The 19,103-nt window shown below is 40.9% G+C and overlaps 1 protein-coding gene across 1 annotated transcript; it reads left to right on the forward strand.

Annotated features, from left to right (window-relative positions):
• The first annotated feature begins 635 nt into the window (after positions 1-635).
• On the forward strand, positions 636-17,871 carry LOC138999205 (complement factor H-like). The gene is given in 17 exon segments (XM_070401286.1): positions 636-726; positions 2,306-2,479; positions 3,988-4,182; positions 4,587-4,763; positions 7,146-7,328; positions 8,336-8,515; positions 9,430-9,612; positions 9,727-9,909; positions 11,279-11,455; positions 12,294-12,470; positions 12,935-13,123; positions 13,824-13,935; positions 13,937-13,986; positions 14,913-15,089; positions 16,358-16,531; positions 16,755-16,937; positions 17,465-17,871. Coding segments are annotated over 17 exon segments (2,769 nt in total). The 5' UTR covers positions 636-668; the 3' UTR covers positions 17,662-17,871.
• The last annotated feature ends 1,232 nt before the right edge of the window (positions 17,872-19,103 follow it).

The following is a 19,103-nucleotide window of genomic DNA, read 5'->3' on the forward strand; positions in this document are numbered from 1 at the left end:
GTACTGGTCAAGGGCATGGATCTGGGTTGCAGGTTTTATCCCTGTGCCAGTCGGAGAGGGCACAGGACACAAGCAATTGATGTGTCTCTCTCACATCGATGCTTCTCTCTCTCTCTCTCTCTCTCCCGTCTTCTTAAATCATGAAAAAAAAATTGCATGCCAACAATGTGCTGAAATTCTTGGACTTTGTGGTGTTGTCTATTGTGAATTTACACAAAAATCAGTGCTTTCCTACAGACAGGAATGTACGCTGTGTCCACAGACCCCTAAGGACTGCACTCGGGTGAGAGACCGTTACAGGGTCATGCAGGCAGAGCTATTCCTGTGTGAATCTCCTGGTTGAGGAGGAACCTCACCGATTCTCAAGAAGTGTTTAAAGATTAGAGTTTCATATCACTTTTGGACCCAGTTTTCAACTTATCTAAGGAAAGTGGCACAAATACATGTCACAGAAGTAACTCAAGAAATGATTGTGAAATCCTTCATGCAAATTTACAGAATTGCAAAAGTCTTTGAACTTTGATATCTACCGAGTGACCCCAGTCAGCCAGCTTCCCGGTAGTTTCACTTGAATTCAGAGCCACACTTGGTAACGGCTCATGGAGCAGATTTGAAGCCCCAAACAGCAGCGCTGGACTCTCTGTGCTAACACACCCGGGGAGCCCACCATGCAGTTCCTAGTCACGGTCATCCTCACCCTGTGGGTCTCCTGGGCTCGTGGACAAGGTGAGTTGAAACTGACGGGAATATTTAGCTCCTTAGGTAGGACTTTGCCCATTTTCATTTGTTTTTACTTTTTAAAAAGTCCTCACCTGAGGATATTTTTTCCATTGAACTTTAGAGAAAGAGTGCAAGGGAGGGAGAAGAGGAAGAGAGAGAGGGAGACACACACATCGATGTGAGAGACACATGGACTGGTTGCCTCTCGCACAAGCCCTGACCAGGGCCTCGGTTGGAAACTGTCACCAAGATATGTGCCCTTGACCAGCAGCCGCACTCACCGGCTATGGGTATTAGAAGGTAATTTACCAACACTTTGGTCTCTGCATTCATTAGGGACAATCTCTCACAATAAGTCATTGGCAGGAATGATGAAAAGTACCGAGACCGGCTAAATAAAAGCCACCTTTGGCCCAATTCATCCGTCCCTGTGCAAACTAGATGTTTCTACTGAATCACAACATGGAGTGCCAATGTGGGAACAATGTGGCCTCACACGTTTGTACAATCTCAGCTGTTACTCTTTTGGATAGAGGCACCTGCCCTGGCAATGTTTTAACAGCACCGTTTTCTTGCATGGAGATAACGAGAGTAGGGAATTACCATTTGTCAAGGGATGTATGCCCACTGCTTGAAAGCACCCACCAGAAGTTCTTCTATTCCTAACTAATTTAACAAGATTCTCCCAATAGCATTTAGTTGGTCTCTTAGGGAAACTTGTGTTTTCATACATGTCTCATAGTTTTTGACTTCAAGCATTGGTGTTAAGTGTAGCTATACTATGAAGTGAAAACTAAGATATGTAGACTGGACTGCAATGGGAATATGAAAATATAATAGATGTAGCAGATTAAAGTGAGAGAAAAACATATGTTAAAGTATATATTTATTGATCTCAGAGAGGAAGGGAGAGGGAGAGTTAGAAAGATCAATGATGAGAGAGAATCATTGACAGGCTCCCTCCTTCACCCCTCACTTTCCCACCGGGGATCAAGCTCGCAACCTGGATATGTGCCCTAAGCAGCGATCAAACCCTGATACCCTGGTTCAGAGGTCACGCTCAACCCCGGAACCACATCGACCAGGAAAAATAAACATATTTAAAGCTCATTTGAGGTTCATGTTGATTAACATCACACACTGCAGACGGCAGACATATTTTACTTAACACTGTGTCTTCAGCGGTTCTCAACCTGTGGGTCACGACCCCTCTGGGGGTCGAACGACCCTTTCACAGGGGTCGCCTAAGACCATCGGGAAAACACATATATAATTACATATTGTTTTTGTGATTAATCACTATGATTTAATTATGTTCAATTTGTAACTATGAAATTGTTGTCACCACAACATGAGGAACTGTATTAAAGTGTCTCTGCGTTAAGAAGGTTGAAAACCACTGGTCTAGGTGGTCACATATGTTCTCTATTCGTTATGATATAATGGTTGCTAATATACATATGAGGACAGGGGGCTCATTTCAATGCCCTGTGCTCTTTGGAATTAAATGACATTCACGGATTCTCATGTCTTTGATGGTTTTCATGTGATTTCTGCATAACACACCTGCCCCTTTACTTTTCAGAAATGACATGTGACCCTCCAAGAATTGCCAACAGTCGCTTTGTTGCTGTCAGGAGCAAATACAGACTGGGAGACACAATCACATACTACTGCAAAGGTGGCGTCTTCCCTTCCATCCGGATCAATACTGCACAATGTACTGACAAAGGCTGGGATCCTCCTCCAAGATGTAGCTGTAAGTTCCCTCCATATCTTCACCCGCTTCTTAATCCCACAATGACTTCTCTTAAACTTAAAAATACAGGGGATCTGCCTGGCCAGAGCGGCTCAGTGATTTAGTATCGACTTTGAACCAGGAGGTCACCTTCGATTCCCCATCATGACCCATGTCCGGGTTGTGAACTGCTCCCCAGTGCAGGAGTCAGCCAATCCATGATTCTCTCTGTTCATTAATGACTCTCTCTCCCTCCCTCTCCCTTCCTCTCTGAAGTTGATAAAAAATAAATGAAAACTAAAGTCCAAATCTTGGCCTCACTGAGAAGGTAACGCAGAGGCTCAAGGCAGTCTTTGATTTCCAAAGTCTCCAATTCTAAGAACAAAACCACATTTTTGTTTAATAAAAACTTTTAATTTTTTGCTAATCAATGTTAAATATGTATATGTGTGTGTATGAATATATGTTTCTCCCACTAATATTCTAATATGTGAATTAGATCACTGGGTAAGAGCACTACCAGCCAACACCTAGAACATGAGATATTGGTGTCTGTGTAACAAACGCCCCCGAACATATAGCCTCAGACAACAGCCCCCTATGTGTCAGCATTGGCGGGTCAGGATGTGGGAGCCGCTTAGCTGCCTGGTTCTGGGTCGCTCCCTGCTGCTCCCTGGGATGCTGCCCAGGGCGAGAGCAGGAGCCTCCGCATTCGTCCACCTGGGCGTCCCCATCGGCGGCCTGAGGGCAGGAACCCTCCCCAGAGCGATGACCTGAGGGCCCTGGAGGCGCCTCCAGAGCATTGATGACCTGGTCACGCGGTCCCCTCAGCCACGTGACCTCTTCAGAAGAGCGCCCCTCAGTCCAGCCTCACTCAAGGGAGGGGCTCGGGGCTCCCTTGTGTGAGGGGATGAATGTGGGAGACATTGTGCACTTTCTAAACCCCCACCTGTCACACACACCCCTCAGTCCACAGGGCACTTCATTCCTGTGCGGCTGCCCCTTTTCCAGTGTTTTCTGTCTCTACAATCTCATTGCTGCTCCTTGTGTATCAGCTCATTGGGAAAGGGGCCCGCACTTCAGCTGGATCTTCCATGGATGACAAATGAAATGACACACGTAACAGGTCAATGGCTCAGGGTTCATTCAAGGCCAAGGCCAAATGAATGTGGACAGTCAGGTGCCTTAAAGAGGAGGCCATGACCTCCGTGACACAGGCCTCAGTGTGCATAACAATGACATGGAGAGTGATGATTTATGCAGATTAAATTGTCCTACAGTGTTGTGTTACTTCCAGGTGGTCACTATACTGATTCCATATTTGTATATCTTGTGAAATGATCAGGGAACATGTATTATTCACATCATCTGAAGATTATAACTTTTCTTGTCCTAGAAAGCCTAATGCAATGAGTGTCATTCCGGGCATATGAGAGTATCATTTATCAATAGGAACAATGTCTCTCTCATTACATTTATATTAAGGCAAAACATTACTTATAGTACATTTTGTTTGTTTTTCTTGCCAGTTAAGCCCTGTGACTTTCCAGAAATAAAACATGGACTCCTTCTTAGGGAAGACATGTATAGACTGTCCTCCCCATTCTCGGTAGGACAAAGGGTTAAGTATTCCTGTGATGACAACTATGTGACTCCTTCACAAGCCAAGTGGGATTCCATGACTTGCACACGAGATGGCTGGTCCCCGGAAGTGCCCTGCCGCAGTGAGTGAACCTCTCTGTCCTGTGCCCGTGGCCATAGTCCAGAGTGGAGAGAGCAAACATGAGCTCCCTAAGCCTGTGGGGAAAAGTAGGTGGAGGATGAGTCTCTGAGCACAAAGACCGATGCTAGGTTTCTCTTTCATTAAGGGTCTTCATTAACAGCACGAGACATAGACATAGATTCTACAAGCCTGTCCTTAGCATTCATACATATTTCAGTTGTGGAAATTACAGATAAATACTATTTAATATTGCTTTTAAAAATATTTGGTAGCAGCTATAGTGATTCTTAAGTTATGTGCTACTTTCGGATGCTTATGCATTCTAATTTAAATATTATAAAATAGTTTTTAATTTATTTTGACCCCATTTATGTGTTATTTTAATCATCATTTTATAATTCTCAGGAAAATGCATTTTCAATTATTTGGAAAATGGACATCGTCCACCATATGAACAAAGCTATTTGCAGGGCGAATCTGTAAGTGTTAATTGCTTTCCTGGCTTCACGCTTCCAAACCAGCAGCCCACAATGACCTGTACGGAGAATGGCTGGCTCCCTCCTCCCAGATGCATCCGTGTCGGTAAGAAAACTGGTCTAAGATCCAGTCTGCTTGTGATTGTCTAAGACTCACCTGTAATAACTGTGGCAAAAGGTTTCTATCAGCTCCTTGTTTTGCCAATGACCCTACATGGTTTTATTTTTTCAAGTGTGTATGAGTGGAAATGCCATTTCTTTTTGTTTTTTTTTTCCCCTCGCTGTTTTATTCTTTATTAAAAAACATTTTTTAATGTTCAGTAAAATGAAATGTTTAGACATGTCTATATTATTTGCTCAGCCCCAGGAGACCACTAAGTGAAAACCACACTGAGACTCTTTCAAAAGCTAAATATTTTTTTTAAAAAATATATTTTATTGATTTTTTACAGAGAAGAAGGAAGAGGGACAGAGAGTTAGAAACATCGATGAGAGAGATCGATCAGCTGCCTCCTGCACACCCCCCACTGGGGATGTGCCTGCAACCAAGGCACATGCCCTTGACCGGAATCGAACCTGGGACTCTTGAGTCCGCAGGCCGACGCTCTATCCACTGAGCCAAACCGGTTCGGCATCAAAAGCTAAATCTTAATATTGATCTCTGTTGCCCATATTTCAGTGTCCAGATTAAAATTCATAGACATGAAATGGGAATACAATATGTCTGCTAGGATGCTGGGCATGCATTTTCTGAATGACAGAAAATGGAAGTTCTGGTCACCTTACCTGAACTTATCCACACATATCCACACTATCTATTATTCTGTTACTAATGACTCATATTTCGTCTTGAAGTAACGGCTGCTTTGTGGCGTACATGTGGCACATGCTTTCGGGTAGGAAAGGGAGTAAAAGATGCCAGATCTTGCTGGTTTCTGTTCCAGAGAATATGTTGAACATTTCTCCTTCTCCTTCTCCTTCTCCTTCTCCTTCTCCTTCTCCTTCTCCTTCTCCTTCTCCTTCTCCTTCTCCTTCTCCTTCTCCTTCTTCTCTTTCTCCTCCTCCTCCTCCTCCTCCTCCTCCTCCTCCTCCTCCTCCTTCTTCTTTTTCTGTTAATATTGCAGGACAGGTTTCCTCTAGGCTTTGTAAGGCTTTGCTATCTTGGAAACAGTTTCCACTAAGGCTTATTTTTCAATGGATAAGGCTGGTGTGGGAGCCTTTACACAGAAGAGTTTATTCAGGGTCTGGATGGAGAAGGCCTCTCCCAGTCTCTCTAGTGATTGGTGTTTAAGGCCTGTTCCCAGGTGACTGATTAATCTGAATGTTCCCAGTGCTGGGTGTGCCCTGGGATCTTGGAATTTGTTGTTTCCTGGCAGGTCTTTCCTCTGGTAGTTGTTCTCTGCCCATTCTCAGGGGGTTCCGCCCTCCACTCTAGGGGGATGTATTCACCAAAGAATCTAGGATCGCTGTGCAGGTTGGTAGAGCTCCCGCCCCCCCCCCCCCCCCCCCCCCTGCATTCCAGGGCTCTTTCCTCTCTGGTTATGGACATTCAGAGTCTGGCGGTGTCGGCCTCTTGGGGAACAGCGCCTTCGTTTCTCCTGTTCAGTAGGACTGACACGTCTGCTTGGGTTTTCCCTTCCTGGGCTGTGATCTGGGAAGATCCCACCTCCCAGCAAAGCCCTGGTGAGAATGGAGATCCCATCGGTGACCATGTGTCTCAGGAACCATAGTTAGGCACTGGCTGTGTCCATACGCCTCACAAGGTCATGTTCATAGATTTGGCTCCGTTTCCTCATTGTGTCTGTGGCTGGCACTCTCTTCATTGTTCTTTCTGTGTTTATCCATTTTAGTGCATATTTTCAATGAAGCACCGTTTGACTGTATTTTTTCTCTAGTGTTTGGTTTCTAGTTGATTCCAGCTCAGATGTTTCTGTTTTCCAGTTGGTTTTCATTTGTCAGTAGGAATTGGGGTGTAACTGAAAATGGGGATTGCATATGTTTAATGCGGACAGCTTGCTATTTTGATATAAGCACACGTGGTGACATGACCACCAGATGGAGCTTTGTAGGGCATGCATCACCTCACATAGGTACCATTGCTTCCCATGGGGTGAGAACACTTAAGCTCCACCCTCTTAGCAATACCGACACCCAATCAGGCACAGGAAGGGGCCTGTTGCTAGGAGAGCTCTGGCCGGCTGCGGGCTTCCAGATTCATGAGGCAAACTGATTTTTAATAATTTCTTACAAGGCATCCTGAGTGTTTTAAATCTGGTTTAGTTCCCCCCAAATGTTTTTAATATCTAGATTTAATATTTTTGAAAACTCATAACTTAACTTCTCTGACACAATGCTTTGAATGATTAGGAATTTTTCAGGTTTTCATTGGCAAATGGCCCTTATTTCTCATGCTGTAATGTTGTACGAGTCCTTAGGACACTGTTTCCTGACCATATGCTTACGTTTCCTTATGCTCTCTTCCTTTTAGAAATGTGTTTGAAGTCAAAGGTAAAAATTGAGAATGGATTTATTGCTGAGCCTGAATTTACATATCTCTTAAATCAAAAAGTAAAATATAAGTGCAAACAAGATTATGTAACAGAAGATGGTCACACATCCGGGTATATTACGTGTCTCCAGAATGGATGGTCAGCTCAACCCAGATGCATTAGTTAGTCATTCATGACCGTGGTGTCTGTTATTTTAATGGCTGTTGAACAAATCTTTACTTTAACTGATTTCTTTTTCCTGAGGGACAGAAGCTGAAGTGGATCTATTGGAAGTGGCTCTAGTTTAGTCTTTTACAATGAATTACTGTAGGGTAGACATGAGCCCATCTTTCCGTTCAAGGTTTATCCCCCATAAACCATCCTGCGATTTGCAAACTGCCTACGGGCCTGTATGGATTCCTCTGTAAGCTCCTCCGTTTTGTGCTGAGGTCCTGCCCTGTTTACCTGTTTGCAGGTGATCAGACTTTCCTCTCAGAGGAAAGATTGAGGGCTTGTGTCATAGAGGAAGGCATCTCTACACAGAAAGGTTGAAAACCATTCGGAACCGTGCAACAGGGAGAGCAAGGAACTTGATCTCTTAAAAAATGTTCAAAGATCATGAAGCCTGGGGTCTGGATCAACAAACGGAGGAAAAGATAAGATGGCTTTGGAAGTGTAGGCGTGAAAGAGTTGGGGTTTTATTCTACGTAGCAATTGATTTAAATTATTAACTAAGCAACTACTAATGTTCCTCTACTGAAATATATGAGAAATGCTTCTCTAAAAGGCCTGGTTCCCCAACTATATTAAATTAAAATAACCAATTTTTACTTAAGCATGCAATTTAAAATTGTAGCATTAGTTGTTGTTTAATGTGAGAGAATAGTATTGTTTTGATAATACCAAAAATGTAGCATTTAATTTTATAAATGTCATTGATAAAATCAGATTTACTATAAGCTAGTTCATATTACAAATAAATGTTCAGGACACATCTATTGCTTCAGAGGGTCCCAAATGAATGTGAGGGATGTTTCAGACATAATAGATAATGCACTTCCAGGGAGAACATTTATTTGATGCCTCTCCGTATATGCAACACCCAGCCACTTATTCTTGCATGACATATAAAGTTTACTTGGCACTGGTTAATCATCTATTCTCATTGGATTATATACCCTTTTTATAGAAAGAGAATGCATCGTTCCCGATATAGAGCAGAACTTAATTGTTCAGCCCCGGAAAGAGAAATATGTCATTGGAGACGTGTTGAAATTCTTCTGCAGAAATAGATTCCTCACTCTCATTGGAGCAGACTCTCTTCAGTGCTACCACTTTGGATGGTCCCCTAGTCCTCCGACATGTAAAGGTGATTAATTCTCTGCCACCTGCTCAAACAAGAATTAGAATATTTGACATCAGCTGCGCCTTTTCTCTTAATTTTCTGTTGGCTCCCAGTGTGTCTATAACTCAGTGCATTAAGCCAGGAATGTGTGTTGGGTAGTAGATACCTCCAACTTTCTTATTTAAGGAAGTAATCTTTCATTGCTTTTTGGACTATATACTGAAAATCTCCATAGGTGGACATATTGTGTGATGCTGGAGTGACCTCTTTAGTCATAATTTTTGTGTAACTTCCACCATTGATATTGGACATTTCTATCAGCGTGGGTCTCACCTCAAGTTTCCCAGAGAATTTCTACACAATTTCAAGCATCACATAGTTAACTCAATGCCATATACAATATAACACAGAGTTAAAATTTGTTGATGAAATACTTGCCTCCAATGATTTTCCCCCCCAAAAAAGTTTTGATGAAATGTTTCCATGGAATGTGAATAGTTACACAATGATATTTGGTCATTGATTTGCATATAGTTTTAGATCTTCTAGAGCAGTGGTGGGGCACCTTTTCTCAGCCAAGGGCCATTTGGATATTTATGACATCAGGTCATACAAAATTATCAACCTAAAAATTATCCTTGGCAGGGCCAGACCAAATGATTTCCAAGGCCTTTTATGGCCCTCGGTCCAGATGTTCCCCACCCCTGATCTAGAATATCGAACGTTTCCTGGGCTTACATATATGTCCAATGTGCTAATTCTGTATCATAACAGAGCTGGGAAGCATGAATCTGGTGTAAACACCATTCTTTATCCTTCCTCAAAAGAATGCTATAAGTTAGATAATAAGTAATAAAGAAAAAATCACTTCATTTTACTGGATTTTCAGTTGTACAAGAGACACTTTAACCTTTAGTTATACAGTATTTCTACCGTAGAGAAAGTACAGTCCTGTGACGAACCTCCTCGACTCCCCAACGGGACAGTGGCAGACACACCTAAAGGGGAATATGAACACGGCGAGGTGGTGGAGTATGTGTGCAACCCCAGGTTCCTGATGAAGGGTGCGAGGAAAATTCAGTGCGTTGATGGAGAGTGGACACCCTTGCCCGTGTGTGTGGGTAATGTATCCAAACTTTCAGTGGTTAGACTTACGTCAACACTTTGTGTTTCTGTTCCTATCAAGACCTCACTTACATTTTAAAGTTGAATGTTTGTTTGTGGGATTTTCACAGCGGAGGACAGCACATGTGGAGACGTACCTGAGCTGGACCATGGCGAGATCGTATCCCCAGCACGGCCCTCCTATCACCATGGAGAGTCAGTAGAGTTCACTTGCGGAGAAGGCTTTATAATGATTGGTGACAGCTCAGTTACATGCATTAGGGGAACGTGGACCCAACCACCTCAGTGCATTGGTGAGAAGACACTTCTATAATTGACACTTAATAACATTGTGATTTTTTATTGTAAAACTCTACATGCAACCATATTTTTGAAATTGTCAGGTTGCCAATTATAATGAATCCAACATTCATTGTTTATAGTTCAATAGGATCTACAGAGGAAAAATAGAAACCAACAATAGAATGTCATGTTTCTGTCCCTGATATAAACATCATTGAAACCTGTGAAGCTAAATTTTACCTAAAGACACATGATTAAAATTTTCTTCTTCCAGTGTTTATTTTGTAACTTCCCATAAACCAGCCTTTCAATCTATGAAGATGTTTCTTTTCTCTGAATAAATAAATTATTTCAGAAAACCAGCATCTTTCGACATACCACAGCCATCACACCTCCTTTTGACTCATTTTTGTCCCTCACCACTCGACCCGCCCTAACAATAAGACTATTTTTCAAGCCTCTTGTCTGTTTTAAATTAATCCCCTTTATTTTAGTTTTTTTTTCAAGGTTGCATTACAAAATCATTACTTTTCTTTGGCCAATTACTTGACTTTTCTTTGTTCTGTTCATCCTCACTTGACTCTCATCATTTACAAATTATTAACAAATACTACCTAAGACCCACACTGATACCTTATCAAATTCAAAAAGGATTGCCACCTGCATTGCATTTTTGAAATATGTAGCTGTGTACGAAAACTTCCATAGTCTATATCTAAAACATACTGCAGCCAACATAAATGTGTTATTATGGCACTATAATATGTTTGGATTCTAGTATGATCTGGTGTATAAAATAGCTTCTCAAAGATTCTAAGAACATATATCCAAAATGTGTTATGACTTAAAAACCAAGTTTCTTATTTTGGTTTTTGGTGTTCGTGCCAAAGATATGCTGCAACATTCACAGTCTACACCCTACACCTTAGATCAACTTTTCTTGTTAGTATAGATTAAAGCTATTTTAAAATATATAATTAAACTAGGAACTTCATATATTCTATTTCCACAGATAATTGTTTTCTTTTACCATTTGAAGACTGTAGACTGAAAATAATGTAGAGATATGTGGCACCAAGAAAAATGGATGTGAAAATCTGCAGATTTCAAATGAGACCATATTTAGTCATGTATGACTCTTCCCTATGTAGATCATACAAAAGGTGAACCCCAAAGTCCTTGCAATCCCCAAAGGGCAACATGGCTTTAGGATGATGATGTGTTCAAATATTGTAGCCCAACTCATTCAACATGATCAGGAAGAACGTCGCTGCCGGAATTTAGATCCCGGACTCCATAGTTGTTCTGTTGGTTTGTTTTTTTATTAGTTGCCTGGATTTTCATAGTTAGTGTCTTCAATGGAATATTTTCATTTTACAGCGACAGTTGAACTGAAGACGTGTAAATTACCAAAGACAATTGCCTATGAGACAAAGTTGTCAGATAGGATTCGCTATGAGCATAATAAGAAAATCAGTTACACTTGTGGGAGGAAGTCAAAGCAGAAACACTCAGTCTGCGTGAACGGAAAGTGGGAGCCCGAGGTGACCTGCACAGGTGAGCTCTTGTTTAGAACATTTCCAAACGGTGATTTTCCTTCCTGCCTTGTACAAGGTGTCTCTTTGTGTCTTAACATTTTTTTATTAAGTCTGTATTATGACAATAATTTTGTAGCTGGAAAGTAATTTAGAAAATAACCAAAACACTGTTTCTGAATAGTAATTGTATCATGTGCAGTGGTCAGCTATCAACAAACCGCCCGGCAGTGCGGTGGCTTTGAAGTCACACTGGGCAGTGGGTGTGCGCATTACTATTGGGACCCCATTGCTACCAAGTGCTTACCTTACAGATGTGCCTATGCCTATAACGCGTGTGTTTATCTAAGCATCTATGGGTGCACGCTCTATCTATGTCTGCATCCATCTATCTCTGTAGGAATCTACCCATCTAGTCATCTGTCTTTGCTCATTTATCTGTCTGGCAAACACTGAGTCTCATTGCCACCACCAATTCCAACAACACAGGGTTTATTCACTTTTCATATCACTATTGCTCTTCTTTAATTGAGGGCACCTTGACCCACTCACCTCAATATTTTTACCAATTTCCATGGGCCTAGAATATACAGAAAGCATTTTACATAAGCTAAGCTTCCCAAGATTGATCCCAGAAGGAATAAAGGAAAGAACCTACAAGGAAAGCCATGAGAATATAAACCCAATGAGGTATATTAGAGTGACAAGCAAGCTGAAAGTATAACATATTTAAACAGAGAACATAGCATTGTAGTTTGATCTTTCCAGGTGCATATTATTGATCATTTTATTCACTGAATTGTTATTTTAACATTTGACTTATGATTTTTCATCAAGAATTCTGATTTTAATATTTTTAGAAGCCCCACGATGTCCACCTCCACCTCAGATTCCCAATTCTCAACATATGGCCCTTTCAGTGAATTATCAAGAAGGAGAAAAAATATCTATTCTCTGTCAAGAAAACTTTCTAATCCAGGGAGGAGAGGAAATCGTGTGCCAGGATGGACGATGGCAGTCAATCCCGCGCTGTGTCGGTCAGTAGTGGGTCACTGCGTTACACTGCCTCTCAGATGAGGGTAACCCACACCCCTGCTTTGTGTAAAGGAAGAAGAGGACCCCTCTCCTCTACCCATCCCACTTCATCTCCAAACAGTACACACCATTCAGGTGCAGAAATCCATCAGCATTATTTCCCTTCTAATGTGAAACAAATGCAAACAGAAACTTCCGGTGACTGTGGAAATACCCAAGTTCTGTGTATGCGTATGTCACTCCTCAAGACGAACAGGAAGAGACTGAAGAGGCATATGGGACACATGGACAGTAGCATCAATTTTATGGGCACATATATCTTTGTAACTTTCAAATACTTTTAGTTATTAATAATTTATTTGGTTCCAATGTCCCTGGTTTAAAATCCCAAACAGTTTTGGATTTTTTTTTCAATTTAAACATTATCTTTGTTCTTCACCTTTTAATCTCTATTTTTTTTATATAGAAAACACGCTGTGTTTTCAACCACCTCATGTAGAACATGGAAGCATTATTTCATCCAGAGAAACATTGGAACCCGAGCTATATGCGCATGGCACCACATTAAGTTATATTTGTAAGGATGGTTTCAAATTATCCAAAGAAGATGGGATAACATGCCACCGGGGAAAATGGAGTGCTCCACCACAGTGTGCAGGTGAGGACAGCATGCAAACTAAAGTTCTGTTTGGTGCAGTTCAGTAAGATATTCCATCGTCATCATCAAAGCCATGAGAAATAACTCTTTAGATTTATAAACGTATAAGAGCATTATATGTCATTTATATAGATTATAATATTTTACCAAATTATTTTTGCAGAAACAAATCAAGCCTATTTTTATTACTTTTATTGGTTCATTGTGATATCACTTGTAATTCGGGCATTTTTTCCTACAAAACCTGAAATGTGGTGAAATGAAACCTAACTCTTCATATAATTATACCTGTTCATGCTCCTACATATTCATATGGGTTGCAATGAAGGCTTTGTCGTCAGGTTTTATAAAGATTTATGTTCTCTCTCCATTGCCCCTTCTGATCTCTTACAGTAGAGGATACTTTTCTTAAGATGATCCTCAATGTGTTTCTTTTTATTGCTTATGATTTGTTAGAGAAGCATCAACATGCTCAATCTCAGTTGTGTTCATAATTTTCGCTTCAAGCTTCTGCTCAAGCTGACAGCTGGACACACCACCATGGTGGTTTGTCAAACATTTGTGTGCCTTTTCTGTCATGTGATATTAGCACCTGTGTGATCATTTTCTTTCAAATTAAAGTGCCAAATATGACAACCAGGACATGAAATGCAGTTCAGAGTTAGTTAAATTTCCTTTCTTTTTTTTTGTGTGTGTTTTGGACTTCCTTGTGAACCATCCCCTGTAGTTTCCAATGCTGTTCTTCCTAACAGGTTAAACAGTTATCCACATGGGATAAAATATATGTACACCTGTAACAGAGGATTTCAGATCTGTAGAATGTTCAGGAGGAAATTGGTCCCATCCACCAGAATGCACAAGTATAGTGTATTTCATTTTCTTCTAAGGCTGATGAATTCCTTTAGTTCAGAGCATCCATGGTACAACTATAGAACTGCATTAATTCTAGAAGGTATTTCTAGAAGTTCTGGATTCTACTAGAGAATGAATAGCAGAATTAATAGTAATATGAAAAGTTTGGCAACAGGAGCCAAGTTATTTCATTGGATGTCATCTGTGTTCACTTTCCATGTGCTCTGATGGGCATCCTCTGACTTCTCATCTCTTCCTGTATCACAGCTGCTCCCTGCTCACCAACCTCATCATTATTCATTTCACTGAGAGTTTATCAGTTGTCTCCTCATAAATCCATAATGTTCTAAGATGTTTGACGAAACCAGGTCCACATGGCTCAGTGGTTGAGCATTTACCTATGAACTAGGAGACCACAGTTCGATTCCCAGTCAGGGCACATGCTGGATTGCAGGATTGAATCCCCAGTGTGGTATGTGCTGGAGGCAGCCAATCAATCATTCTCTCTCATCTTTGATGTTTCTATCTCTAAACCCCTCTCTCTTCCTCTCTGAAATAAATAAAAACATAGTTATTTTAAGATGTTTGATGTAATTATGGGGAAAGATTTGGACAGAAGCAAAAAATATCAAATGCACATAGTGTCTGTGCCCGTGTGGACAGATAAGAATTTGATTATAAGAAGTTTGGTCTCGGTCATGCCCGGTATGTCCATCTCCTCAGGCTTTCAATGCCACCATCCCCACATTGCACTTTTGATAAATGTAAAATTATTCAATGTAACTAAATCAAGATGGCTACCATTTTCAAGTTATAAGAAAGACATTGTACAGTAGGCATTGGTTGGGTGTGTATCTATTATTCTAAAGTATAATTATTGGCCAACACGTACTTTTAGAGATTTACTGAAAAGTCTATGTTCTTCCTTTTTCAGAAATAATTTGTCCTAGCCCACCCAGCTATGGCAATGCCATCCTCATAGGCCGGAAGAAGAACTCATACAAGTCAGGAGAACAGGTGGCTTATGGATGTCCAGACTATTACCAAATGTATGGATCCAATTTTGTACAGTGTAGGGACGGCATTTGGATAGGAACCCCCACATGCAAAGGTATTTTGGTGAATTGCTTCTCCCATCATTAAAAAATAGACGCAGGTTCTGGTGAGGCCACATGAAGGAAGGTTTATGCCTCAATGTAGAGGAATGGGATGTGTACTCAGTGCTGGGCATTGGGCCCCAGAGCCCTCAGAGTGTGACCCCGGAAACAGCCGTGTCAGCATCTCTGAGGAATTGGTAGGAAGGCAAATGCAAACTCACAGGCTCACTCAGACTCAGCATCAGAAGCTCAGGGGTTGTGACCCTGAAACCGTTGTAGCAATTCCCAGCGGGCTCTGCGCCCACTTTTGTGGGAAACCGTAGCTTCAGCCTCTTATTACTTTATATCCACCCGAGTCTCCCCAATGAACTGCACAGTGCTCACTGCAGTGCCCTTAAGTACTCACATTATGAAAGTATTTTTAGGAAACTGTAAATATATTGTACTCTTATTTTTCCTCAGTTTCTGTGTGGATATCTTAAGTACGTATCTCCTTCTTTAGCCATGCGATATTCCTCAAAGCATGTAAATACTTGACTTACTCTCTAAGAACCTGGCTACTCTGCTCATTTCCTAAGGGCCTAAAATTCAAATTCAAAATCATGATGTTTACAAACCACATTTGGCTGCCAAATAATATGTTTATTATGAGTTTCTTAGGTTTATAAATTCACTTTGATTTTATATCATCTACATTTATTTTACTAAACTTAAAGAAAAATGTTCAGAAAAATCGTCATTTTTTTTTACTTTTAAAAAAGTTTTAAGATTTTTATTGAATTTATTGGGGTGCCATTGGTTAATAAATGGTGCTGGTATAATTGGAAAAACACAACAAAAAAAAATGAAATTGGACCACCTTCTTATACCTTACTCAAGAATAATCTCAAAAGGATTAAAGACGTAAATGCAAGATTCAAAAACCATAAAAATCCTAGAAAAAAAAACATGGGCAGTAAAATCTTAGACATTTCCCATAGTAATATTTATTTTCTGATATATCTCCTCAGGCAAGCAAAACAAAAGAAAAAAAATAAACAAATAGGACTACATCAAACTAAAAAGTTTTGCACAGCATATCATCATTTTCATTGGCATAAAAATGTCTATGTACCTTTGAGAGAGAATGGAAAAGAAACTTAAGATATAAAAGCTTTCCTCTTACCAAAAAAATTGCTTTATCTTCTTTTTTCAATCTTGTCTGTAAATTTGCGAAGTTTTCCGTCTCAATTGCGTCTAAATGATCACTGCATTAGAGATCCATTGTTTTCTCTTTATTCAGATGTCTCCTGTGGCAGCCCTCCCACAGTGCAAAATGCCTTTATACCAAACCAGAAGCCTAGGTATCGACATGGGGACACAGCACGTTATGAATGCAGGCGCCCTCTGGGCCTCTTCGGGAAAGCAGTGGTGACATGTCTAAGTGGGAATTGGACAGACCCACCTGAGTGCAGGGGTAGGTGTCTCATTCTCCCCTCCCAGTCTCTGTGCAGCTTCTGGAAGCACTTGGTTACTAGACTCCTGTCCAGCTGGCCTTCATTTGGTTACTCAGGTTGGTTGCTCTATCATTTCCTGTAAATCGGTTTGGGGCCGGGAGGAGGTGAGTGTAGCTCCCACCTACTCCGCAGCTCCCTTAAAATCAACTGCTCACTCAACAAACCAACAATATCCTCTCTTAGAGTCCACAGGACAATGTGGGCGCCCTCCTGCTATTGGCAATGGAGACATTACCACATACATATCACCATTCTACGCTTCGGGGTCTTCAGTGGAATATCAATGCCAGGCCTACTATCAACTTGAGGGAAACAGGAGAATAACGTGCCGTGATGGACAGTGGTCTGAGCCACCCAAATGCTTAGGTGAGTCCTTTAATTTCCTCGTGGACCCTGGGAAATCCGTGTAATGAATGTCATGTTTGCTGTTTACAACAGAACTTGCATGGACAATCACTCCTTCTATTGACAACCAAATAGTCATGTCTGAGGGTATAAAGTCTGAAAAGTTCTTGAGCAACAACAGCAAGAAACAATTATTTTTCTTTATTTTAACTTATTTTCCCCATCACCACTTATGTCCCCTCCACCCTCATCCACCTCCACCACCCATTCAAGGATTCTTTAATGAAAGCCCTTCTTAGCATAGTTGACATTGTGAATGTTGATTATAACGAGCAATGACCACACATTCCACAGAGTCCCTCGTTTTTACATCATTGATAGTTAAAATGAGTTATAGCAACATGATGGATTTTCAATGAATTGGTTTGGGAAAGGGTTTGAGAATAAATTTCTGGATCTGTGTAGAATATTCTACATAAAAGTGTAAAGTTCTATGGAAAATATCTGTATACCACTTAAAGTTTTATGTTCCTTTTTTTAACCTTCAGGTGCCTGTGTAATATCAGAAAAAATCATGAAAGAACATAACATACAGTTGAGATATTCAGATGCGAAAAAATTTTATTCCAGGTCAAATGATTATGTTGAATTTGTGTGTCGACCTCAGTATACTAAAGTGTCACCATCATCTGCATTCCGAGCACAATGTCGAGAAGGAAAGCTGGAGTATCCCACATGTGCATAAAATGAGAGCTGTGTGGCAGTTTTCACATTAAAATATGAGCCTTCATTCAGAATTTGTTAATATTAATCTGATTCTTCTCAATTTATTTTTCTAGTAGGCTGTAACTCACTTGTATCCATTAATCAGAATTCCTGTTAAATGCCATGTGGGAGATGTCATTGTAGTCTGAGACCAACGGACCACTTCTCATTAGCATCTCATTAAAATGTGACAAACCAACATGTTGTGTGTTCTGTTCATGAAACGTCTCTGGCCAGAAAGTAGATGCCATCTCTCCCCTCCCTGCTCCCCCCACCACCCTCCCAACGTTCTCAAAGCTTCTCCACAGCTGTGGGGGGTTTTGAGACTCTAATTTCAGAGGAAAAAAATAAAAAATGCTTGTCTCCACCTTCACCTTAAAATCACTTCACAAACATGTCAAAAACCAAACTGTGTCACACCCATGTTCACAATAGATGGTAGAGGTTATTACTTAGTTTTGCTTATCTATCCATGGCTCACTACACCCCAAATGATGAAATGCAACATCTACTATCCGTCTAGCACATACAATCATTCAAACATGTCATAAGGAGGTATTAGATTCTAATCAGGGGCCTAGCTATTGTAACACGGACTTAAAAACTGATAAAATATCGAGTATCAGCACGTGTTGGGAAGGGACAGTGGAGTTCCCCAGATGTGAATGAAGAAGCCCTGTTGCTCCAAATACGTGGTCAGTCCCACCTACTGCTCTTTGCCTCAAAGCTTGCCAGGTTTCTGGCATTTCCTGCTCTTTTCCACTATATTTCAATGGACAAAAAAAGCAATATGTTAGCCTCCATTTCAACTTATTCTTCTCCCAAAGTTGTTAATGCAACTATATCATCACTTTCACTTGTACCAAGACAATGATTCTTCACCATCCTGGGATTAGACTACTTGCCAATAGAGCAATAAACAGCAATGGAGGTAACAGTGTGACTTTCTGCCTATTGAATCGAATGTTTAACCAGTCAAACAAAACACATGAGCTTTGAATATACTGTGGGAATTACGTAATGAAAAATTATATGTTAAAATTGTCCTTGTGGTTCAGTGGTCAGAGTGTGGGTCCAAGGACTAAAGGGTCTGCGGGTCAAGTCCTGGTCAAGGGCATGGATCTGGGTTGCAGGTTTCATCCCTGTGCCAGTTGGGGTGTGTGCAGGATGTGTCTCTCTCCCATTGATATTCTCTCTCTCTCTCTCTCTCTTTCTCTCTCTCTCCTCTAAAAAGAAACAAAACATGAAACAAAATTGAATGCAAACAATGTGCTGAAATTCTTGAACTTCTGAGGTGTTGTCTATTGTGAGATTACAAAAAAAAAAATCAGTGCTGTTCTACAGACAGGAATGTACGCTGTGTCCACAGACCCCTAAGGGCTGCACTCGGGTGAGAGACCGTCACAGGGATACGCAGGCAGA

This window comes from Myotis yumanensis, unplaced genomic scaffold, assembly GCF_028538775.1.
Source record: "Myotis yumanensis isolate MYYU_CA2020_CCGP unplaced genomic scaffold, mMyoYum1.0.hap1 SCAF_22, whole genome shotgun sequence".
Classification (NCBI taxonomy): Eukaryota; Metazoa; Chordata; class Mammalia; order Chiroptera; family Vespertilionidae; genus Myotis; species Myotis yumanensis.